The sequence below is a fragment of the Chiloscyllium plagiosum genome, chromosome 32 (assembly GCF_004010195.1).
Source record: "Chiloscyllium plagiosum isolate BGI_BamShark_2017 chromosome 32, ASM401019v2, whole genome shotgun sequence".
Taxonomy (NCBI): domain Eukaryota; kingdom Metazoa; phylum Chordata; class Chondrichthyes; order Orectolobiformes; family Hemiscylliidae; genus Chiloscyllium; species Chiloscyllium plagiosum.
The window spans coordinates 26,979,493-27,005,999 of record NC_057741.1 but is presented as its reverse complement, the minus strand read 5'-3'; the positions used below and the strand labels follow the sequence as shown (position 1 = coordinate 27,005,999).

Here is a 26,507-nt window from a genome sequence, read left to right as displayed (position 1 = left end):
TACAAAATTATAAGGGGCATGGATAGGATAAATAGACAAAGTCTTTTCCCTGGGGTTGGGGAGTCAAAAACTAGAGGGTGAGCGGGGAAAGATATGAAAGAGACCCAAGGAGGAACCTTTTCACGCAGAGGGTGGTACGTGTATGGAATGATCTGCCAGAGAAAGTGGTGGAGGCTGGTACAATTGCAACATGTAAGAGGTATATGAATAGGAAAGGTTTGGAGGGATATGGGTCAGGTGCTGGCAGGTGGTATTAGATTGGGTCGGGATATCTGGTTGGCATGGACAGTTTGGACCGAAGGATCTATTTCCATGCTGTACATCTCTATGACTCTATGACTTATAGAGGTTTAGAAAATCATGAGAGTCATGGATAGGATGAATAGACAAAGTCTTTTCCCTGGGGTGGGGGAGTCCAGAACTAGGGCCATAGGTTTAGGGTAAGAGGGGAATGATATAAAAGAGACCTAAGGGGCAACGTTTTCACTCAGAGGCTGGTACACGTATGGAAAGAAGTAGTGGTGGAGGCTAGTACAATTGCAACATTTAAGAGGCATCTGGATGGGTAAATAAATAGGAGGGGTTTGGAGGGGATATGGGCTGGGTGCTGGCAGATGGGACTAGATTGGGTTGTGATATCTGGTCGGCATGGACGGAAGGGTCTGTTTCCATGTTGTACATCTCCGTGACTCTATAAGTCTTGTTCTCAACCTAGCAATTATGTTTAATTACATTGTTCATTGCAGTTTATGAATGATAATTATTAAAATTATAGTCTAGTGCCTAATCATATGGGAAATGAACAGCTTCAATCCAGCACACTAAATCAGAGACTTATAGGCATACTCCCAACCATATTGCTCTGGATGGCACAGGAGCATCTGAGGGACTCAACAGGAATGCCTTCCATATCACAAAAGCACAATCTGTAACTTGACTTGATACAGAAGTTAAACAGGTTGCAAGTTAATCTGGGATGAACCGGAGGGGTGCTGAAAGTTGTCTGGGAACAGTGAAGATTATTGCATCCGGTTGCCCGACTACCATGCTTTTTGATGGCAAGTTCTGTGAATTTTTTGTTAAAAGCAGAGGTACTTCACCCCTGAAAATGCAAATTTATCTTCATCCTATATAATCCAGGAAAACAGAAAACTACACAATCTTCCTCACGATTTATTTCAGAATAACCACAATTCATTACAGAAGCCAAAATTTGTAGGATGCCAAGTAAAATTCAACAGCTTACTTTGCAAGAAGGGTGCTGATAAATGTGCTTCTCTCCAAGCAGCCACCGGTCAACGTATCCTGCTGCTCCTCCAGTACAATTAACAAATTGACCAAAGTCTCCAATTCCTCCAGGACCAAGATAACCTCTGAAAAGCAAAACAACTGCATAACTAAAAGCTTTTCTTGTAAATAAACAACAGTACAAAGTAGCATGGATTTGACAACAGATGAAACTAGATTGGTCACCAGTTCATATATGGGTGCAAGCAGAGCTGACTGGTCTCAGGCAGGGCAGGAATGGGGGTGAATGCAAGTCTGATTTTGAAAGGATACACCCATTTATTTGGCGCAATAAGAAAGTTTTGCAGTATACAGCACTTTTCATGACTGCACTTAAACCGATGATGTGAGAATAATTCCAAACAAGTGCCAAGAATAAAACATTTAGTTAATGCAACTTTAAATGAAAAGGCTTTAGAAAACCTTAAAGTATAGAAAAATGCCTCAAAAGCTACTTCAGCTTGTTTAAGGACAAAATATTCAACACCACAGATGGGTGGAGCTACTGAACACAGAGCTGTTCAAGGGCACCTCCACCCATCCTATCAGTTCCTAGCTTCCATTGACAGTGGTATAATCACAGAGGTGTTCTCAGTGTTGAGATGATGGTTTTGGGGAACCACTTCAAGCCCCAAGACCACTCCCTGTTTGGAAACCAATTGAACGCGGACCTCTTTTTGCCCCTCTCTTTGCTGGCACTGTATTTCCCTCATTGGAAAAGAAATCTTTTATTCTACCCTTAGCACCACAAGACAACAAGGACTTACCGTGGGCAATCAGGTACAGGCAAAAGGAAAGTCAGGCAAAGCCAAATACACTCCAACAGTAGAATCATGATCCACTGGGGCCAGTAGATCAGAACATCTCTGACAGGTGACCACCAACTATCCTACCAAAACATAAGCAAATGTCAAAATAATAAGCAATAAAGGACTTAGGTATAAGAATTTCACAAGAGCAGGACTGATCTGGCTGTGGTTTCAACTCCACTTTCCCATCTGTCTCCATAACCCTTGACTCCCTTGTCAATCAAAAATCTATCCAACTCAGCCACAAATAAATTTAATGATTCAACTTTCAACGCTTTGTGGGGAAGAAAATGCTACAAACTCAAGGACCCTCAGAAAAGAGACCTCATCTCCATCTTGAAATGGAGAATTGTTATTTTTAAACTGCAACTGCTAGCTCTGGATGCCCTCATAACAGAACACATCGACTCTGTATCCAGCCTATTAAGGCCCCTCAGAATCTTGTTTCATTAAAATCACTTTTCATCATTCTAAAATCCAATGTAAACTTGCCTAATTTGCTCAACCTTTCTTCATAAGATAAGCCTTTCAGTCCAGGAATGAGTTGAGTGAATCTTCTGTGAATTATTTCTAATTCAATTATATCTCTTTTTAAAACGGATACCACCAAGTTCTACACAGACTTGAGATGTGGTCTTACCTAGGCCATGTACAGCTACAGTAACATCTACCTAATTCCATTTCTCTTGCAATAAGTGTTAACATTCCATCTGATTTCAAAACCATTTGCTGTACCTTCATATAAACCTTTTGTGATTTGCTAACCAGGAAATCCTGGTTAACTCAAATCCTCTGTACCAACGAATTCTGCAATCTCTTTCAATTTTAATAGTGTATGGCTTTTCCATTCTTCCTGCCAAATTTCACACATTTTTCCCTCACAACATGTGCCCACTTTATTTTGTGTAGCAACTCGATATAGCACCCTCTCAGATAACTTATGGAAATCTAAGCATGCCAGGTTGATTGTTAATTGTTGTTATTCCTGTTAGGAGTTCTCCTGCATCATGGTATGCTATGTCCATCTGTCTTGCACCATCCCATATCAACGGCAATTTATCTGCATTCACTCAGATGTTCATCATCCAACTTAACCTAATTCAGCCAATCTTTCTACCACCCTTTGCTTTGCAGTCAAGCAGAGGTCTCTGCAGCTTTTCAACTCTGAGCAAATAACTGAATTAACACATCTCGAGTAAATAGGACAGAGCTGCAAATGCTTGCAATCTAAAGCAAAAACAGAAGTTGCTAGAGAAAATCAGAACTGTAGAAATGTACTGAACAAAACTTTAACTCTGCTTTCTCTCCATAGATGCTGCCAGACCTTCTGAGTTTCTTCAGGACACAAGCAAACTGGTTCTAGAGACTTATCAGCCTTTAGGTCCAACAGTTTTTCCAGTACCTTTTCCCTGGTCATGATGTTCACATGCAGATTTTCAAATATATTTGCTTAGGAAGGTTTCCAAAACCTTTAGGGATTACAGCCACAAAACACTTGCTTAGCACCTCTACAATTCCCTTGTTTTCAATTATTACTACCTTATTCCTTTTTAAATACTTGCACAAGTTCTGTTTTTATATTTCTAGTTGTCAGTCTTCTTCAAGTCTTTCTTCATTGATTTAAAATCTTTCCAATTTTCTGACCTACAGTAATCTTCACAGAATTATCATGTTTCATTCATTTTGAATGATCCTTGACTTCTATACTTGATCCTTCTCGAAGGACCTCTTTATCAATGAAAGCAATTTTTGCTAATTTAAATATCTTAAAGATCTGCCATTGTATCTCTCCTGTCCGACCTTGTAGTAATTTTTCAGCTCACTTAAGCCTTCATATTGCACTTATTTAGATTTAAAATATTTGCCTTTGACCCGTACTTCTCACCTTCAAACCAAAACAGAAATTCTATCATATTATGATCATTGTCACCCAGATGTTCCTTTATTGCGAGATCATCAATTAATTCTGTCTCACTGAAGATTACCAAAAGAGTAGTTTGTTCCTGGGTGCCTTTAGAACACACTGCTCTACAAAACTGTCCCAAATACACTAACTCATGTTCCAGGTCACCTTTGCCAATCAATATGAAGAACAAAGTCATTCATAATTATTGCAGTGCCTTTTCTTACATGCTTCATTTATTTCTCCCTGTATACTGCGTCTTTGATTTAGACTACTGCTGAGGGCCTGTAAACTATTCCAAATGACCTCTTACCTTCCCACTTATTTCTACACAGATATTTGTAGTTGGAAATTGCATCTCAATAGCCAAAGCTTTAGAAATAAACATGTGACAAGAATTATAATCCATTTAACCTACCAAGGAACCTTCCATTTTGCACTACAAAGGAGCCAAACTAACAGTTAACACCAGTTAATTCAGTGCTGGTGTACGTTATTGTCCCAAAGCTACTTTTTATGCCACATACACACAACCTTGACAGAAAACTATGCACTAAAATTTATAAGGCAACTTTTTTAAGGAAATAAGTGCCAGAGGTGTGTGCATCACTTGAAAATGCATGCACTTATTCTCTGTTACCCAGAGGAGGTAGTGGACCATCATCTTGAACCATTGGTTGAAACAACTTGCTATGCCACTTCACAGGTCAGTTAAAAGTCAAATGCAATGTTGACAGGACAGAGTTGCACCTGTTCCAGACTGATTAAAGATGGCAGATTATCACCCCAAAATGTGACCACTAGTGAATCAGTCGGATTTTTAATGACATTATAAAGTTATGGTCCCTTTTACTGACACTAACTCCTATGGTCTGGGTTTATTTTGAGCAAAACTGATTTCAAACACTCATGGTGGAATTTGAATTTACATTCTTTGGAATAAAATTCAGCCTCCTTGATTATTAATTCAGCAAACACTGTACTACTGCTCCCATAATGCTCTCCAATTGCAAGTTGTCTTTCTGTTCATATTGCATTTATGAGCAACTCCAGTATATCTACACAGCTCAATCTGTGCTCCATTTTATGGCACAGAACTTCTAATCTCACAATTGGCAAGCAAAAGTATCAGAAGATAAGATTATCTTCTGAAAATTGAGCAGCGTTTGCTGACTCAGCCAAAATTCGGTCCAAATAATAGCAGCAAAAATATTCAAATTATTCAAGTGTGAACGGAGTGTGCAGAGAAATACAAAGTTTATTTACCAGACCGAGAATTTCAGGCCAACATTTTCCATACAGCAGCTCCATGACAGCAACTACGCCATAGGTAAGACCCAGTCTCTGAAGTACACCAGGGATCCGCAGGGTCTCCCAGGAAACTACATGATGAAAGCACAGAATCAACAATGGCTCATCACCCCGTCATGCCTGTATCTTCCAGAAATAATTCCCTCAATTGGTTTCAACCTCCCAAGAACAAGAACTGGTGAACCCTGGCTGTCAGTGCCTGGAATCTTATGCAGAATCGAGAAGAAACCTCTTTCCTCTGGCTTCATATCAAATCTTAAAAATGTCTTCTGCCTGCAGACAGCTTTTCTCACTGGTTCGTTTTAGGAGTCCAAAAGCATTCAGAACTTGTGCCAACGTTGTAAACGTGTCCGGAAATGGGCATAACATCTGAATGAGACACATGGACTTAGGCTCTAATCACTCTATATAATTACACGTTTGTCAACAAGTTCTTTATGTTAGATCCACTGTCACATATTCAAGTAAGATGTGCGTGTTGAGAATTCATTACTACATTTCATATTTTGCCCAAAATTTCCAGAAAAATTAGTCTCATCAAAATGAGCTCCCTGGTATCTCATCTGCACACTTGTAAAAACAAAGCATGATTACAAGTCCATAGATGATGTGAAAATTGGCCAAATAGTTGATAGAAAGAAAAGGAGCTATTGTTTGCAGGAAGATATGAATTGACTAGACAGATGTACAGAAAAGTGGCAAATGGAATTCAATTCAGAGAATTAGAAGGCAATGCACTGGAGTAAAGCAAACACAAAGGACTGAATACACAATAAATGAGAGGACTCAAGTTTACAGGAACATGGGAGTCTTGGAGTGCACGTCTACACCCCCAGTGGTGACAGGACAAGCAGTTAATGTTAATAGGGAACTTAAACTTTCAAGGCAGACAGCAAGGAGCAGTGAATCAGATTTGAACAGAATAAGACACTAGTTATGCCATAGCTACAAATGTGATCCTGCTCTGGTCACGCATTACAGAAAAGGAATGAAAATACTAACATGGACATAAAAGAGAATCAAGAGAATTTGTCAGGACTGGAAAATGTTATATAATGAAAAATTATTATAGCCTGTTTTTTCTGGTAGAGGTAGCTTTAGAGGCAGTGAGAGATTCAATGGAAAGACAAAATTAGATGGACCCATTTTCCTTAATAAAGAGACACCTTCAACTAAAGTAAATCGATTTTAAGTAATTGCAGCAGGATTGGAGCAGGACTGGGGGAAAGCATTTGCACCCAGTGATAGAATCTGAAATTCATGGCCTGAAAGTATGATAGAGAAAGAAACCCTGACCATAGCTAAAAGGTTACTTGACTTTGAAATACTCCAACCAACAGTGTTATGTGTCAAGAGATGAAAAATAATGAATTCAGCAGAATAGTTCTTTCACAGCCACTTTGTATCGAGATTATTTTAATATTTCTGTGTATTTACCAGATTTAGAAAACTAAATCCATTAGAATAAATCCATTTTGTTTCTAAGCAAGATCAATATGCATGCATTCATTCCTTCACAGACTATGTACTTCCAGCCATGCATCTTTCAAAAAGATGCAAGGAACCGAATGCTAGAATAATAACCCAATAGGTTGGAAATTCAAATATGCTAAACTAAATTCAACTCAACAAATACATCACTTGTCACACCAAAAAAATCACTTAGTTGTCATAAAAAATACTCGATTCAGTTACGTCCTTTCAGTAAGGAAACTAACATCTCTTCTCCCTGTCTGGTCTTTACAGTATGGGTCACCTGCACCACTACATGGTTAACCTTAAAAGCCCCTGTGACCAGTAAATAGATTGTGCTTGCCTCATCCATATCACACTTCTGTAAAATGCCTTGTTTCGCACTCCTGGACAGAAATATAAATCTGCACATACTAATCCATTTCACATATGCAAGACATGTTTTTACTAGAAACACAGTAAAAATGGAAATAAGAGATGGTTATCTTGTGAATAATTATCACTACTTAAAGAAAGCAAATTGTTAAACATTTAAGCATGTGCCCAAATGAGCACTTACTTGGTCCCTTGCAATAGTTTGGGTTGATGATAAAGATCCCAAGTAGTACGAGGGCTGCAGTTCTCCAAGCTATTTTACCCAATAGTCTCCACCTGGAATGGTTAGCCTGCAACGCTGAATTCAGGGAGAGGGCAATCGATGTTCCCATGATAAACACAAACCTACAGCAGAAAAATCCGTTTCAACCTTGATTACACATATTCAAAACAACAATCATTATGTCAACCTGCTTTTAAACTTGGCCACAGGTTACAGTAACACAATGCAGGCATGAATAGTTAAATGGCCTCCTTTTGCCCCATAACAGTCATACATTTTTCATTAAACTGCAATGAACGTATTTTTCCGCTGCCTTAATTTAAACAAATATGAATCTAGAACATCCCTTGTTTTAAACAGGCTTAAAGACATGCATTCCAATTTTCCTGTTAAATTCCAAGTTGCTTAATTCACATCATTTATTTAAATTGGATAATTTTTAAAAATTTTGTGCTGTTTAATTAAAAATGCATTTGTATCTTAAGAATTCAAACTGCTTCCATGATAAAAATGGCTGAATTCACAGAAAACCACATGCATAATAAGGATATTTCATAGACTTTAATTTCCTGCTGTATTAGCCACACTTGGTGCATTACATGATTACATAGCATTTTCCACAACTTCAGGATAGCCCCAGGCACTTTACACCCGACGCAGTCAAGTTGTAATTTAGGAAATGTGGTCGCCAATTTGCCTTCATGCAACCATAAGCAAACAATATTTTTAGTGACGTTAGTTGAGGGATAAATGGTGGCTGAAACTGAGGAAAGCTCCATGCTCTTCACACTGTGCAAACTTTATATCTATATGGTGCCTTGTTTAATGGCTACTCTTGAAAGAAGGCTTATTTGACATTAATGCACCTCCTCAGTACTGCACTAAAGTGTCAGGTTAGAACTTGGTCACAAGTTTTTGATGTGGGACTTGAACGCATAACCTTCTGGCCTCCAGGCAGAGTTGCATCAACTGAATACAGAGGAACCTCGAATATCCAAAGGTAAACACTTAATGGTAAGGTCCGAGGGAGTGTTGCTGAACAAAGAGACCTTGGAGTGCAGATTCATAGCTCCTTGAAAATGGAGTCGTGGGTAGATAGGATAGTGAAGGCGGCGTTTGGTATCTTTTCTTTTATTGGTCAGAGCATTGAGTACAGGAGTTGGGAGGTCATGTTGCAGCTCTACAGGACATTGGTTAGGCCACTACTGGAATTTTGCATGCAACTCTGGTCTCCTTCCTATCGGAAAGATGTTGTGAAACTTGAAAGGGTTCAGAAAAGATTTACAAGATTGTTGCCAGGGTTGGAGGATTTGAGCTATAGGGAGAGGCTGAACAGGCTGGGGCTGTTTTCCCTGGAGCGTCGGAGGCTGAGGGGTGACCTTATAGAGGTTTACAAGACTATGAGGGGCATGGATAAGATAAATAGACAAAGTCTTTTCCCTGGGGTTAAGGAGTCCAGAACTAGAGGGCATAGGTTTAGGGTGAGAGGGGAAAGATATAAAAGAGACTTCAGGGGCAATTTTTTCACTCAGAGGGTGGTACGTGTATGGTATGAGCTGCCAGACGAAGTGGTGGAGGCTGGTACAATTGCAACATTTAAGAGGTATTGGGATGGGTATATGAATAGGAAGGGTTTGGAAGGATATGGGCCAGGTGCTGGCAGGTGGGACTAGACTGGGTTGGGATATCTGGTCGGCATGGACGGGTTGGACCGAAGGGTCTGTTCCCATGCTGTACATCACTATGACTTTGTGGGCGGCACGGTGGCACAGTGGTTAGCACTGCTGCCTCACAGCACCAGAGACCCGGGTTCAATTCCCGACTCAGGCAACTGACTGTGTGGAATTTGCACATTCTCCCTGTGTCTGCGTGGGTTTCCTCCGGGTGCTCCGGTTTCCTCCCACAGTCCAAAGATGTGCAGGTCAGGTGAATTGGCCATGCTAAATTGCCCGTAGTGTTAGGTAAGGGGTAAATGTAGGGGTATGGGTGGGTTGCGCTTCGGCGGGTCGGTGTGGACTTGTTGGGCCGAAGGGCCTGTTTCCACACTAAGTAATCCTAATCTAATCTAAGACTCTATGACGCGCGGGGAGTATTTTTTTCAGTTAGTCGAATGCTGGATAATTGAATGCCACATAACAGTTTAGCCAAGAATTAGGATCTTGCAATTTGCCAGATTGCCAGTTCAAGATTGCAAAATCTATGCTATAGTACAATCCAGCTTCATAAAATCATGAAAGATGCTTACCATGGAAACACCAAATCGGCTACTGTTAATCCTATAAAATTAGAAATCAGAAAACATTATAGATCTAGACAGAATTTGCACATATTATGAGATAAAAGCTTTTAAAAAAATTAAATCAAAATGCATATAGATTTCTCTGTTCTGGTGAGTCATGTCAACACAAGATGTTGCCAGACCTGCCAGGTTTCTTCAGTGTTTTTATTTCAGATTTCTAGCATTTACATTACTTTGCTTTTACTGTAAAATTTCCTGTGCTGTGTCCAAAGGAGCTTATTTAAAACCAGTGAATAGATAGGAGCAATTCAACATTTCCACAATGACTTGAGCAAACAAGGTTAGTACCTTTTATACAAAGAAAAGACCCTCTGAACCTTTACTCCAAAGGGCAATTCATTCACAGTATAACAAATGGTTAACAGCAACAGGGGCCAGATTAGACTTTGTAATTGCAGACACACATACACAAAATAAATCATCTGACCTACCATTCCAGCTTTCATGTTTGAAGAACCAGTATCTCCCACCTCCATAGTTAACAAAGATCATGATCACCAAAGCCAGCCTAGAAGATTACACAGAAATCTGGTTACATTACAACACATCTCCCTTCAAGGAGACTCACTTGTAAGCCAGAATATAGGCAGCTGCATAGATGTACTGCACAGAAACAAGCTATTTGGACAAAGTAATATTTGCTGCCTTCCATCCACAGCAGTCTCCTGTTATTCTATCTGCCTCATTTCTGATTTCAGCAAAGCTTTCTAATCCCTCTAATTCATACATATTCTTCTGTTTTTTTCCCGAAAGCGTTCACATTATTTGCATTAATCACTTCTTATTTGTATAAAGTTGCAAGTTGCACATGTTAACCAAACTAATTGACAATATCTCTCAGAACTGGCAAAATTTTCTCCACACTTATCCAGTGCAATCCATGTCAGAATTTTTAAAGACCTTTACCAGGCGATTTTTTTTCCCTCAAAAGAGAACATTTTCCCAAAGCTGTAATCTTTCAGGTATCATAGATTGGATCCAAAATTAGACTGTTTTGTAGCAAAGTAGCAATTCAACATCTAGGCGGAGCCCAGAACATTGGGATGCAATCTTAAAATAAGAGCTTGTTCAAGAGTGATGACGCTTCTTTGCTCAAAAGAGTAGTGGAAATCAGGATCTCTCACTCAAAGGTTGCATAGGTTAATATCAAAACTGACTGGAGTGTTTGTATTAGATCTTAAGGTTAGTAAGACAATGGAGCTAAGATATAGATCAGCTGCAATCTAACTGAATGACAGATTGGCCTATTCCTACTGCAGAGAATGCCGTAATTTTGATTAGCCATTAATGAATAGTACAGCAATGCCATATGCTAGGCATCAAACCAGTGGGGTGGAGGTCAATTGTGTCAGCAGGTCTCCAAGTGAACCATTAGTATGACAGTAGGAAGAGGCAGGCAACTAGGAGATGTAAAATCCCTAAACAGGGCCCTGACACGCACAGAGACAATAAAAAAAAATTCAAAATAATATATGAAACAGCAACAACAGTGCATTTAGAAATAACTCAGACGCTGCTCACGCTGTGCTTCTGGTGGGGACACTCCCTTACAATTCGGCAGAGAAAGTGAGTTGTCTTTAATGTCTTTGTTTCATTACAATAGTTGCTCAATTTTAAAGCAAGAGGAGTTGGCAGGCATACATTGGTATTCAATAATAGCAAGAGCTTTGAAAGAATCCAAAATCAAAGTTACCCTCGAAAGGTGTCCAGTGAACGAAGTCGGTAGGAGCCTGGATTGCGTCCTGACACCAGATTACCATGAGCTGCATTGTCTGTAACACGGTTTGTTGATCCTAACTCCTTTTGAAGTAAACCACACATATTTTAGGTTTTAAAAAGTTATTCTAATTAAATTATGGCAAAAGCTTAAAGAAGGAGGAAGAAATAAATCGTTTCCATGAATAGATGCCAGTTATCATCAAGCAAAAGCTAAAAAAAACATGCTCTCCTCTCACCAAAAATTAAGATTAGCCTCTCATATTTTCTTCCCAGCCTGAAAAGCTTGTGTCTCTCCAGTCTTTCATCATTATCCAGAGCCCCAACTCAGAGGTAAGCCTTATGGCTCTTCTCTACACTGCAACCAGACTTTGAATATTTCCTTTGTAATCAGAACATGACTGGTGACTGGGTTCGGCCAGCACAGTTCAGTGTCAAACTACTCTTGACTTGTACTTTACTTGGGTTCAACATTCTAGTTATTTTGTTGAGCACTGGTTGGGTAGTCTAAGACAGTGGATCTCATATCTACATCCTTAGCTGGTCTGAGGATCCATGGAGTATATGTTGCCCATTTTTCCTATTCATATGCATTTGAAACAAAATTCTGATGTGGTTTTTTACTTACAGAATTGATTAGCCGCTCCATCTCAACCCGATATGAAAGGCTGGACATCAGGTTTCTGACAGAATTAAGTCTGGGGCAAGAAACAACCCAAGATTAGACAGTACTCCTTACCCTTTTGAATAAAAGACCATTTGGTCCATTCAAATCTCATCCACCTATGATTCGCTCCTTGATTGCATCCTATAGCCAACAATCAGTTGACAATTTTCCAAAATAATCAACGTGAAATTCTGGATAACATCAAGCTATTCGATGATAGGATGGTAGAATCCACAGGGGAGCTCCTAGTCTATTTTCACTCTACACTCAAACTTTTTTTTTTTAAATTTGCTCATGAAACATGGCAGCATTTATTGCCCACCTTGACTTAAAGGGATGGTGATGTGGTGCCTTCTGGAATTGTGCACTCCATGGGATGTAGTGACACCAATAGCACTGTTAGGAGTGTTCCAGGATTTCGATTGAATTAAATTGCCGGAACATTGATATGGTTCCAAGTCAGTATGGCATGTGACTAAGAAGGAAAACTGAAGGTGTTGTTATAATAAAACAAGGAACTGCAGATGCTGGAGACTTGAAACAGAAATTGCTGAAGAAACCCAGCAGATCCTGCAGATCTGCAGAGAGAAAGCAGAAATAACATACAGTCCACTGGCTCTTCACTAGACCTGCTAGCAGCTGGGAATAGGTGGCGTTTATACTGATATTGGAAAGTGGGGGGAGCAGAGAGACAGAGAAAATGATAGAGGGGATGATGAAATGGATAGGCAACCAAGGAGATAACAGGTAGCAGGCCAGGACAGGATGGACCTAGGAGTACGTTAGAATGGGTGACAGTGCTAAAAAAAAAGTCTAACAGTTTGGGATGGTTTAAAAAAAAAATGGAAGGATGGATTCAGTCTGTAAAGTTCTTGAACTTGTGGTGGAGTCCTAGAGGCTGCTTGATCCCCCAAGCAGAAAATGAGGTGCAGACCTTTGAGCTTGTGCTGAGGCACGCTGGAATAATGCAACAGGACCGAGACAAATGTTGGCATGGGAACACATTAGTGAATTGAAGTGACAAGGAGTTGGAAACTTCGTTACTTTTACAGACAGAATGTAGGTATTCTACAGAGTGGTCACGCAGCCTGCATTTTATCTCCCCAGTGTAGGGCAAGAGGAGACCAGATTGAATTAAGTAAATGAAAGGTATGCCTGGGGTCTTGGATGGTGAAGAGGGATAAGGTAAATGCACAGGTATTGCATCTGCGATTACTTGGGAAGGTCCTGAGGGAGTGTGAGGTGGTGTTGGGAATGGTAGAAGGGTGTACCGGAGTGCCCCAGAGGGAATAGTCCCTGTGGAATGCTGACAAGGGAAGGGAAGGGAATGTGTCTGGTTGTAGCATCTTGTTGGAGGTGATGGAAATGGCAATTTAAAAGAGGGCTTGGAGGTTTTGTTGCTCCCACTTCCCTTCTCCTTCTAAGTAACAGAAGTTGTAGGTTTGGAAGAAATTTGTCAAAAAGCACCAGTGATTTGCTATGATGCTTCTTGTAGAAGGTACACACTGATGTGACCATCTGTTGCTGAAGGTAGTGAATGTTGAAGGTTGTGGATAGGGGACTAAGCAAACCAGTTGCTTTGTTCTGGATGATGCGAAGTTTCTTGAATATTGTTTGGTTGGAGCGACTCCCACTCAGGCAAGGGGAGATTATTCTGTCACTTTCCCGACTAGTGCCTTGTAGATAGTGGACATGCATAGAAGGATAGGAGGTAAGTTACTTCCAAATTCCTAGTCTTTGATCTGCTCTTGTACAGCGTACATAGCTGGCTGGGTTCAGTTTCTGGTTAATGGTAATCGCCAGAACTTTGATAATGTGGGATTCAGTAATAGTAAAGCCAAATGTCATGGGGAGACCATTAGACTCTTACTTGTTCGCTGAAGTCAATATGTACCACACACGTGCCAGGAAATCACTAACTCTGAGAATCTAAGCATCTCATTGGCATTCAACTGCATTACCACTGAAATTATAACAGGATTACAACAGGATCTTGACCAGATGGGCCAATGGGCTGAGAAGTGGCAGATGGAGTTTAATTCAGATAAATGCAAGGTGCTGCATTTTGGGAAAGCAAATCTTAGCAGGACTTATACGCGTAATGGTAAGGTCCTAGGGAGTGTTGCTGAACAAAGAGGCCTTGGATTGCAGGTTCATAGCTCCTTGAAAGTGGTGTCACAGGTAGATAGGATAGTGAAGGTGGTGTTTGGTATGCTTTCTGTTATTGGTCAGAGTATTGAGTACAGGAGTTGGGCTGTACAGGACATTGGTTAGGCCACTGTTGAAATATTGCGTGCAATTCTGGTCTCCTACCTATCGGAAAGATGTTGTGAATCTTGAAAGGGTTCAGAAAAGATTTACAAGGATGTTGCCAGGGTTGGAGGATCTGAGCTACAGGGATGGGTTGAATAGGCTGGGGCTGTTTTCCTTGGAGCGTCAGAGGCTGAGGGGTGACCTTATAGAGGTTTACAAAATTATGAGGGGCATGGATAGGATAAATAGACAAAATCTTTTCCCTGGGGTCAGCGAGTCCAGAACTATAGGGCATAGGTTTAGGGTGAGAGGGAAAGATATAAAAGGGACCTCAGGGGCAACTTTTTCACGCAGAGGGTGGTACGTGCATGGAATGAGCTGCCAGAGGAAGTGGTGGAGGCTGGTACAATTGCAACATTTAAGAGGCAATTGAATGGGTATATGAATAAGAAGGGTTTGGAGGGATATGGGCTGGGTGCTGGCAGGTGGGACTAGATTGGGTTGGACCGAAGGGTCTGTTTTCATGCTGTACATCTCTATGACTCTTAAGGTACCAATTTTAAAATTAGCAATTTATCTAACATCAACTGCAGTTGCAGATGAATTCTGAAACTTCTACTACTCTTTGCTTACTTCTATCAACTTTAACTCCTGATTTTCCAATTTTTTTATCTTAATCTTCAATTAATTGGGAGCAGATATTTTCTCTTAAACCACCCCCTACTAGTTCCCCATAAACTTTGAAGAAGTTATTATTTAGCCTTCCATGTGCCAGGGAATGCAACTATGGTTGCTTATTCTCTCCTTGTAACTTAAAACTTGGAATCATGTCATCACTCTAGTAAAACTAGATTATACTTCCGTAAAAAGGTGTGGTACCCAGGACAGCTTGGTTCATCAGGTGTGGTCTCATTAGGGCTTTGTATAACTGGAACAATTTCTACCTCCCTCATTCTTTCGAGATAGATAATGCAGTATTCCATTAGCCTTTTCGATTATTTTCTGCACATGCTCATTTTAGTGGTATCTATTTGGATCCTGCCTTCTCCCAAGTCTTCGTTGATCTCTACTGTTTCTAGCTCTGCACCATTTAAAAAGAACTTTGTTTTAACCTGCTTTGATCCAAGATGAAGGTCTTATGTTTACAGTGAAATTTGTTTCCTGCAGTTTTTCAGCCTTTAAATGTCTCTTCACTCATGTTGATGTCTGTCTCACCCTTCATTGCATCACACAAGCAACAGTCTTATTCCCATGCCTCTTTGCCACCCCCCCCCTTCAAAATTTACCAAACATTCCTAACTATATCATAGCTCCTTGAAAGTGGAGTCGCAGGCAGATAGGATATTGAAGGAGGCATTTGGTATGCTTTCCTTTATTGGTCAGAGTATTGACTGCAGGAGTTGGGAGGTCATGTTGCGACCCTGCAGGTCATTGTTTAGACCACTTTTGAAATATTGTGTGCAATTCTGGTCTCCTTCCTATCGGAAGGATGTTGTGAAACTTGAAAGGGTTCAGAAAAGATTTACTAGGATGTTGCCAGGGTTGGAGGATTTGAGCTAGAGGGAGAGGTTGAATGTTTTCCCTGGAGCTTCGGAGGCTGAGGGATGACCTTATAGAGGTTTATAAAACCATGAGGGGGATGATAGGATAAATAAACAAAGTCTTTTTCCTGGATGGGGGAGTCCAGAACTAACTAGAGGGCATAGGTTTAGGGTGAGAAGGAAAAGATATAAAAGAGACCCAAGGCGCAACTTTTTCAAGCAGAGGGTGGTACGTGTATGGAATGAGCTGCTAGAGATGGTGGTGGAGGCTGGTACAATTGCAACATTTAAAAAGCACCTGGATGGGTATATGAATAGGAAGGATTTGGAGGGATATGAGCCGGGTGCTGACAGGTGGGACTAGATTGGGTTGGGATATCTAATCAGCATGGACAAGTTGGATTGAAGGGTTTGTTTCCGTGCTGTACATCTCTATGACTCTATGTGAAACCGCCATTTCAATCACTAAATCTAGCTGGACATTTCACAACTTCTGTGCACAAAGCAAAACTGAGGAAATTGATTTTAACTTAGATTATCCAATTAACAATTAGGTCATCCACTTTGGATCTAAGGAGGATACAAGAGGGCAGTTTTTAACTGGGGCAAAACTAAATTATTACCTGCACAATGACACAACTTTTACATTTAATCATGAACCTACAGCCCCCTGTTCCAGTCCCTCACTGTGTGTACAATCTATGCCTTATTTCCTTAAAATTCTAAGTATTGCTACAAGTTGTCCTCAAATCTCCTGCTCTGTTCTTATTGTCAGAGATGTTTGGATATTGAAAAAGGACTGAAACTCTGGATAGTGTCAAGACTGAGAAGAGAGAACAGTGGAGATGTACTGTGATATGTTGGATGAGAGGCTTTGATTATGATAGATATTCTAGGGAAGCTAAGCCTCTTGTCATCAGATCAGCATTTAAAAGGAGCTCTGACAGAGGATGTGATTTTGGTGAGGTAGAATAATTACACTTATTTAACAGGTATTTAGCATAACCAATAATTATGTCAAAATTTTCAGGAAATAGGTCATGAGAAACAGTGGTATAAGTAGAATCCAAAAACATTTGAACATTTACTGGAACTAACAAATTTGAAAGAGTTTAGCAACCAATGTGATGTAGTTGGCTCCTTCTGAGCTTTAGGTCTGATGGTTATGCAACTCTGCCCTCTCCAGGGACACAGATCGATTGCTGATGCCAGCTAAAATCAAAAATGGAGGACTGACGGTGAACTGACCTGCAGCCTACCCTATCCATATGATGCTATTAAGGATTGCTGAAATTTAAAATTGTGTCAATCAATTGGTACTGTAAATCATAAGTTTGGCACTTACCCCATTATTAACTGTGCTAAACATATCAAAACAGCTAATCCAAGATAGGCAAGGAATGCATATAAAATAGCTGCAAAGAAAGAGGAAAATATTACCTTTTGAGACAGTAAAGCATTGTGCAAGAATTTCAAAAGTAAAAAAAGGGAGAAAATAATAATTCAGAAAACTAACAAAATTTGCAACCACCCAAGAGTGTTTAAATACAAACCACAGCCACTGCTTCAATCCAGCACTACTAAGATTATCAGTTTGAGATATACGTCACAAAGTACAGATAAGGCTTGTAACAATAAATTTATTCCACAACCTCACGAGAAATAGAAACATTTTGTTTTACTCAGTGATAAAATGGTTATTGATCTTTTTCGACTTCTAAGAAGAAACATTATCCTTTTGACTGCAGTAGCTCTTCACAAGTATACATACGAAGCTTGTTGCTAATGGCTTCTTGGTCAATGATGATTTTACAGTTGACTGGTCCACTCGCATTACTCAGGTTTGCCTTTGTCACCCATAAAGAATAATGTCCATGTTCACCAAAGGTTTCATGCACCCTGCAAGAGACAAAAATAAAATTTACAACAACAAGAACTAAAAACAGAGACAATTTTTTTAGGTGCTCCTTCAAAATGATTGGAATCATAAGTTTAAGTCTAAATTAGTTTTATTTTAGGTTTGGTTGCTATGCATTATCAATGGGATGTAGCTTGTAGGTGTGACACACTCATTGATTAAGAAATTCCAACAAAGAGCAGACCAGAGGCATTTCCCAAGAGACACTCAAACAAGTCAGATTTCAGAGATAAAACAGAATACTGCAAATACTTGGCATGTGGAGACATGAACAAAGAATGTTTCAGGCCCATTCTACTCAACGTCTTCACATAAAGCATCCCTCTCATCACAGGAATCAACCTGGTAAACTTTTGAGAATCTCCTCAAAGTAAAATGTATTCTTAATTAGGTATAATGACAAAAGTTATTCCAAATGGTTTCACCAAACCCCTATAATAATTGCAACAACACTACATTGACTCTGCCTAATTATTGTGGTTTTTCAAGTTCCTTGCTACCACATCCTTTATAATAGATTAGAGCATTTCTCTTCATGACTGATGCTTGGCTAAGTGTTTAAGATCCCTTCTTTCATTCTCAATTCTATTCAATAGCAGAGTTACATTTTCTAAGTTCCAATAAAAGGGGCTGCTCCAGGATTTAGGAAATTCTGCAAGATAAAAGTCAATGAAACTCCTAATTCTGACACCATCTCTGAAAACCCTAAAGGTGTAGGTCATCAGGTCCTGGGGATTGTTGGTTATTAGTCTTATGAATGTCTCCAGTACTTTTTTACTTAAAACTAATATTAATTACTTCCAGTTTCTCACTCACTTTAAGCCCTGCTTCCACAAAATTTTTAGTTTTTTTGTCTTCGTTACAATAACCAAATACACATTTAACATTTTCTTGTTCTCTATTATAATTTCTCCATCTCTGCTTCTAAGGAGCTCACATTTACCTCAAAAATTCTCTCCCTTTAAAAATATTTGCAAAATTTCTCAACTTGTTTTCATATAAAAACAGGTGTGGCATGGTGGTTCATTGGTTAGCACTGCTACCTCACAGCGCCAGGAACCTGGGTTCGATTCCAGCTTTGCGCAACTATCTATGTGGAGTTTACACATTCTCTCAGTATCTGTGTGGATTTCCTCCAGGTGCTCTGGTTTCCTCCCACAGATTTGGTGTATTGGGCATGCTGTATTGTCCCATAGTGTCCAGGGATCTGCAGGTTGGGTGGCTTTGCCATGGGAAGTTCATGGTTACAGAGGAGCGTGTCTGGGCAGGATAGTCTTCGGAGGATCAGTGTGGACTCGATGGGATGAATGGCCTGCTTCCACACTGTAGGGATTCTATATTTAACTAGTTTACTTTTCTTTATTCCCCTCAAATTCTGAGTCATTCCTTGCTGATTTTAATATCCTCCCTATCCTTAAACCTACTACACATTTGGCAACATTGTAAATCTCTTCTTTTAAGATAATAAAACCTTTAACTTAGAGTATTTTTAAGAATTAACTTTAACTTGTTTAAACTAATTCAAACTGCTTCACCAAAATTGCTTATACCTCTACAACCTCTGTTTTAGAGATAAACTGACTGTTTAAATTTAAAATCCCAGTTTCAGGTTTTATAACACTTAATATGATACTCCATCATCGTATAGTAGATTACAATTTACCTACTTTCATTAAAAAGTGTACATAATTGTGTACAAAAGTGCTTTAACTCAGTGAAGTATTTCTAATCTGAAATTGTGGTGCAGGAGAAAACATAGCAGCCATATTACACACAAAATTCTAACAAACAGCATTTTTGTGATGTTAACTGAGGAAGAAATTTAATTTAATAATAGCCAGAGAAATCAGTACGATTTTAATCTTATTCACTGCACAAACCAAATTTGCAAAAGTAATTTGAAGGATAAGTTAATAAAATACATTCAGAGAATCCAGAGAAAGTATATTCCTGTCAGGATGAAAGGGAAGGTTGGTAGGTATAGGGAATGCTGGATGACGAAAGAAATTGAGGATTTGGTTAAGAAAAAGAAGGAAGCAAATGCCAGGTATAGACAGGATAGATCAAGTGAATCCTTAGAAGAGTATAAAGAAAGTAGGAGTATACTTAAGAGGGAAATAGGAGGGCAAAACGGGGACATGAGATAGCTTTGTCAAATACAATTAAGGAGAATCCAAAGGGATTTTACAAATATATTCAGGACAAAAGGGTAACTAGGGAAAGAATAGGACTCCTCAAAGATTAGCAAGGCGGCCTTTGTATGGAGCCACAGAAAACGGAGGAGATACTAAATGAATATTTTGCATTAGTATTTACTGTGGAAAAGGATATGGAAGATATAGACTGTAGGGAAATAGATGGTGACACCTTGCAAAATGTCCAGATTACAGAGGAGGAAGTGCTGGATGTCTTGAAACAGTTAAAGGTGGATAAATCCCCAGGACCTGATCAGGTGTACTCGAGAACTCTGTGGGAAGCTAGAGAAGTGATTGCTGGGCCTCTTGCTGAGATATTTGTATCATCGATAGTCACAGGTGAGGTGCCAGAATACTGGAGGTTGGCAAACATGCTGCCACTGTTTAAGGAGGGCGGTAAAGACAATATAGACCGGTGAGCCTGACATCGGTGGTGAGCAAGTTGTTGGAGTACAGCCTGTCCCTCAGGATTTCCATGTATTTGGAAAGGCAAGGACTGATTTGGGATAGTCAACATGGCTTTGTCTGTGGGAAATCATGTCTCACAAACTTGATTTGAGTTTTTTGAAGAAGTAACAAAGAAGATTGATGAGGGCAGAGCAGTAGATGTGATCTATATGGACTTCAGTAAGGTGTTCAACAAGATTCTCCATGGGAGACTGATTAGCAAGGTTAGCTCTCATGGAATACAGCGAGAACTAGCCATTTGGATACAGAACTGGCTCAAAGGTAGAAGATAGAGGGTGGTGGTGGAGGGCTGTTTTTCAGACTGGAGGCCTGTGACCAATGGAGTGCCACAAGGATCGGTGCTGGGCTCTCTACTTTTTGTCATTTACATAAATGATTTGGACGCGAGCATATGATTCTATGACTCTAAATCAGTAAGATTTCTCTGAATGTATTTTATAAACTTACCCTTCAAATTACTTTTGCCAATTTGGTTTTTGCAGTGAATAAGATTAAAAACGCAATCTTCAAAATGAAAAGATTACAACAATTATTATTGTCAGCATATGCTCCTCCATTCAACATCATGGTCACTATTAATGACTTTATAACCTACTCTTGCTAGTACTTCTGGACCTTTCCCACTTTCTAACTCTCTCCATGCTGACGCTGCATTCTGACCTTCTGGGCTCAGACTTCTCTCCTACTACCTTTACCTCATCTTCATGTTCAGCTGAGCTACATCTTTTACTAGTTTGCCTTTCTTTTCTAAAAATCTAGTATCCTGGAATATTTAGTTCTCAACCTTGGTCATCCTGTGAAAACATCTCAAAAACATCCAATAAATCAAACACCTTTGTTCAGTAATTCATCTATCGATTACTTTGCGTATTCAAATATAGTGCTTTAATGTTACATCCTTACTATTTTTCCTGTATGTGGCCTTAGCCACCATGCCTTAATACAACCAAACAGCTCTAACCATCGCTGATACAATCTGCTTGACTTAAGCACTGCTGTGCTACTCTGTAGCATTGACATTTTAATTTATCTCCATTAGTTAATCATTGTTCCAAGACAGTGTACTTAGTCCAGTTTCCCTTAGTCGAACAGTTTCCCTAACTCTAGTGCTAGCACCCCATGAATTGAAATTCCGACCTCCACCACGATACTTTCAATTACATATTTGAACTTCAAATGTTTAATTTACACGAGCTCAAACTCCCTCAGCAAATCCTCACACCTAGCTCTACCTCGGGCTTTGGTTTTTACATGAACAACAACTAGGTCCCTCCCCTCTTTAACTGCAAGGTACGTTTTAAACTGAGCTTCAGGAGTCCTGAGAATAGAGAACAGTATCCACCTATTCTTGACCGTTTTACCTCCTACACACTTTTCCACAGCTACTGGATCGATTCCTGTACCACAGTATCGCTGTTTACTTGCCCATCCTCTCTGCAATCTCTATTCTCACTCCCAATGGCAACAAGTATCATGCACCCAATGATCAACATCTTAAGATTCCTCCATCACTGCATCTGTGGTTTCTTTATCTATCAAGTCAGTCACATCTCTTGTGCCAGATTAATAACCAAATCTAAGGATTGCGACTGCCGCCTGAATCAAAATATCCAGATAACGCTTCACATACACCATGCTACTCAGCAGCTGCTCTGTCTCTCTGTTGGGAAATATAGGAGGTAGCAGAGATTTTCTCCAAATGCACGAATGCAGTAGCAATGAGGAAATGCGTTCACTAACCTGCACACTTCCTTCTTGTCGACACTACTGTTCACCTGTAATGTTACTGGATACTTTGTGTCAATGGCAAATGTTGAATTCCTTGGGTGCCCTACATGTTTTTCTGTAGGTACATTTCCAAGTTCCTGGTACAGACACTGAGAAAATCAGATACAAAAATAGAGAGGGTTAAAGAAATAAAAACAAAAATCAGCTTTACACTTAACCTCACTTTTTAGCTTTGCAATGTTTTCAAACTAGTGTGTAGACCTTAAAACAAATAGTTAAAAATTTATCCTGACTGGAAATTCTCAGTGACTGCAGCACCAGAAACAACCTAACCAGCACAAAAGACAAAATGCAAACAAGCTCTGCCTGAAGCCACATGTTTGAGTTTTCTGTGTGCTCTACTGAGACATCACCCAGAAAACTAGTCTCACCCGCAGGTGGAAACTGCAAGATTGGAACAATTCAGCTAGTCTGGGAACACACTTCATTTGAACACATGCTGAAGCAAATACATACAAAACTGGTTTGTATTATGATTATTTACAATGCCAAACCAGGTCATTTGGCAAATGGGGAGAAAGTGAGGTCTGCAGATGCTGGAGATCAGAGTCGAGTGTGTGTTGCTGGGAAAGCACAGCAGGTCAGGCAGCATCGGAGGAACAGGAGAATCGACGTTTCGGGCATTCCCAGGATGACCAATTCCACCTCAGAAAGTACCAGATGGCCTCCTCCTTCTATGATCGCATCTTCATTTCCCACATGGTTGACGAAGCCCTCCGCGACTCCCTCATCAAGTCCACGCCCCCCCACCAGCCCACACCCTACTCCTGGCACCCCAGCAAGTGCAAAACCTGTGCCCACACCACACCCCTCACCTCCACCCAAGGCCCCAAGAGATCCTTCCACATCCGTCAAAAATTTATCTGTACCTCTACCAATGTCATCTACTGCATCTGCTGCACTCGGTGTGGTCTCCTCTACATTGGAGGCAGGACAACCTTTTGTGGATTGTTTCAGAGAACATCTCTGGGACACCCGCACCCACCAACCCCACCACTCTGTGGCTGAACACTTCAACTCCCCCTCCCATTCTGTCAAGGACATGCAGGTCCTGGGCTTCCTCCGTTGCCACTCGACACCTGGAAGAACGTCTCATACTTTGCCTTGGGACCCTGCAACTACACGGGATAAATGTGGATTCCAATAACTTCCTCATTTCCCCTCCCCCCACATTATCCCAATCCCAAACCTCCAACTCAGCACCGCCCTCCTAACCTGTCCATCACTCCCCCCTCTGACCTATCACCATCACACTCACCTTTATCCACCTATCGTTTTCTCAGCTACCTTCCCCCACCCCATCCCATTTCTCTCTCAGCCCCGGCCCACAAGCCTCATTCCTGATGAAGCCCATCCCTCCTGCCTAAACGTCGATTCTCCTGGTCCTCTGATACTGCCTGACCTGCTATGCTTTCCCAGCAACACACTCTCGACACTTGGCAAACAGGTCCACATTAATGTTTATGACCCACATAAGCCCCCTCCCAACCTTCATCCTATCCAATCAATACTTCCTTCTATTCCTTTCCCCCTCTGATAATGTCTGTGTGTCAAAAAATACAATGTACTACAAAATTGATTGATTCATTGCAATCAATATTAAATGAACCATTAAATACAAAGTAACTTCCAATAATTTAAAAATCAGGTTGCTCTCAGTGGAGGGCTGGCTACACATCATAAAATGTTTATTTTTAGTAATATATTTATCTTCAGCTGTGTTGAAAAAATTGAACCATGGTAGCACTCCAAAATACATGAAGGTACAAAGTTTGTGAGAAGATTTGTAGCTCAGGTGCTCGTTGTTGTGGTTCTGTTCGCCGAGCTGGGAATTTGTGTTGCAGACCTTTCGTCCCCTGTCTAGGTGACATCCTCAGTGCTTGGGAGCCTCCTGTGAAGCGCTTCTGTGATGCTTCCTCCGGCATTTATAGTGGTTTGAATCTGCCGCTTCCGGTTGTCAGTTCCAGCTGTCCGTTGCAGTGGTCGGTATATTGGGTCCAGGTCGATGTGCTTATTGATTGAATCTGTGGATGAGTGCCATGCCTCTAGGAATTCCCTGGCTGTTCTCTGGTTTGGCTTGTCCTATAATAGTAGTGTTGTCCCAGTCGAATTCATGTTGCTTGTCATCAGCATGTGTGGCTACTAAGGATAGCTGGTTGTGTCGTTTCGTGGCTATTTGGTGTTCACGGATGCGGATCGTTAGCTGTCTTCCTGTTTGTCCTATGTAGTGTTTTGTGCAGTTACATTGGTTTTGCTCATGCTGGGTATCGGGTCCTTCGTCCTTCGTACAGACGACAACTCACCAGTACGAGGAACCAGATACCCAGCATGAGCAAAACCAATGTAGTGTACAAAACACTACATAGGACAAACAGGAAGACAGCTAACGATCCGCATCCATGAACACCAAATAGCCACGAAAAGACACAACCAGCTATCCTTAGTAGCCACACATGCAGATGACAAGCAACATGAATTCGACTGGGACAACACTACTATTATAGGACAAGCCAAACAGGGCACAGACAGGGAATTTCTAGAGGCATGGCACTCATCCACAGATTCAATCAATAAGCACATCGACCTGGAGCCAATATACCAACCACTGCAACGGACAGCTGGAACTGACAACCGGAAGCGGCAGATTCAAACCACTATAAATGCCGGAGGAAGCATCACAGAAGCGCTTCACAGGAGGCTCCCAAGCACTGAGGATGTCACCTAGACAGGGGACGAAACGTCTACAACACAAATTCCCAGCTCGGCGAACAGAACCACTACATGAAGGTACACTTTCACAGAAGAGGAGAAAAATTGTTTATGCTACAGAGAAAATGCTACTTCTTTGTGATTGAGCAAATAACTTTAGTCTAAATTTGAAGCATAACCTTATCAAAGCAGTTTTCAATGAATTTGTGCCCAATACCCAGAGAAAGAATATGTAGACTTGCCAACTTTAAAGGGATTTGGATGGTCACCGGATAAACATATGAATGATAATGGAACAGTGTAGGTTAGATGGGCTCCAGATTGTTGCACCGACCTGTGAAACCATCGAGGGCCAAAGGGCCTGTACTGCAATGTTATGTCCTATGTTCTACACACAAATATATGCACACATAAATGACTTCATTGCGTCTATATGATCTAAAGGTCAGTTATCGTAACAGAATTGATCACAAGTAGCTAGGATTTGTTTTCCACTAACAGTGTCCCCTCTCAATGCTACATCGATAACGGGTACAGAGAACATCGATCTGGTTTTGCAACTGATACTTTTCTACTTCTGCCCTAATTCCAATTGCTTCATGCTGAACAGGGAAGACACACTCCAGCACCTACAGTCGTCAATTCGTGACACAACATAACTTTGTTGACTTGCAGTAATTCAAACCCACCTGATAGCAGTGATCTGATAGCCAGGAGACTATCAGGCCCTCATGAAGCAGCTCATTATAAACTTTTAAAATTGCTTGATCCATCTCAAGTTTTGGTGGTCTTCTTTCAGGCAATTCTGTGGTGAAATAAAAAGAAAAACAAATCACAAATGCTTGAAAGCAAAATAAATCTTAACTTCTCTCAGCCCTCTAATGAATCAATCACATTGTCTTTTCTTCCGGCACGGTTTTAATCACTGCACTTCTAGTTAATTGGAATGTTCTCAGGATACTGACAACAGTTGAGATTTATTTTAAAGAAAACATACAGATTTGAAAATACAAATTCACAGTGTTAGCTCTTGGCAGGTATTTCAACAATTTAAGAGCAGCCAGATTGGAAGATATGAACGCACCATCTTAAACAATGTCCAATTGAACTATTCCTGATATCTCCTGTCCTTTAACCACTGCTCAATGTCTGCATGCTTGAGAGTTGTACCTAGATCATTAATTACAGTTCCCATTCCAGCCAGAATGCAACCCTTTACAAGAGTAAGGGCTGTTGTAAGCACTCATGCTAAAAGAGGTGCATAATCACTCTGCTTTCTCCCCTTCCTTGACGATACTACCTCCACTATATTCTTTTGCACACCTATTGAATAGATTCCTGTACCAGAGTCTCAGTTCGCTTGCCCATCTTCTCTGCGATCTTTATTCTACCAGCAAGTTAGCAATATTTGCATCATCTAACTTCAGTTTAGCTTAATCTAGTGTTGCTTAATAAACCGATGAGTGGTTACAATGAAACATGTTATTTTACATTACATTACATTACATTTTTTTTTTTACATTTACATTACATTACAGTGTGGAAACAGGCCCTTCGGCCCAACAAGTCCAC

The 26,507-nt window shown here is 40.4% G+C and overlaps 1 protein-coding gene across 1 annotated transcript in view; it reads right to left on the bottom strand.

Annotated features, from left to right (window-relative positions):
* The window catches only part of hgsnat (heparan-alpha-glucosaminide N-acetyltransferase), a 42,589-nt gene that overhangs the window by 13,359 nt on the left and 2,723 nt on the right, over positions 1–26,507 (bottom strand). The window contains exons 3-14 of the mRNA XM_043673955.1: positions 25,625–25,740; positions 22,179–22,315; positions 17,629–17,756; positions 17,203–17,272; positions 12,025–12,094; positions 11,374–11,480; positions 10,112–10,188; positions 9,627–9,657; positions 7,343–7,503; positions 5,266–5,381; positions 2,055–2,176; positions 1,247–1,373 (exon numbers count right to left, since the gene is read on the bottom strand). Of these exons, the coding sequence (XP_043529890.1) occupies positions 1,247–1,373; positions 2,055–2,176; positions 5,266–5,381; positions 7,343–7,503; positions 9,627–9,657; positions 10,112–10,188; positions 11,374–11,480; positions 12,025–12,094; positions 17,203–17,272; positions 17,629–17,756; positions 22,179–22,315; positions 25,625–25,740 (1,262 nt within the window). The remainder of the gene's footprint in view (positions 1–1,246; positions 1,374–2,054; positions 2,177–5,265; positions 5,382–7,342; positions 7,504–9,626; positions 9,658–10,111; positions 10,189–11,373; positions 11,481–12,024; positions 12,095–17,202; positions 17,273–17,628; positions 17,757–22,178; positions 22,316–25,624; positions 25,741–26,507) is intronic.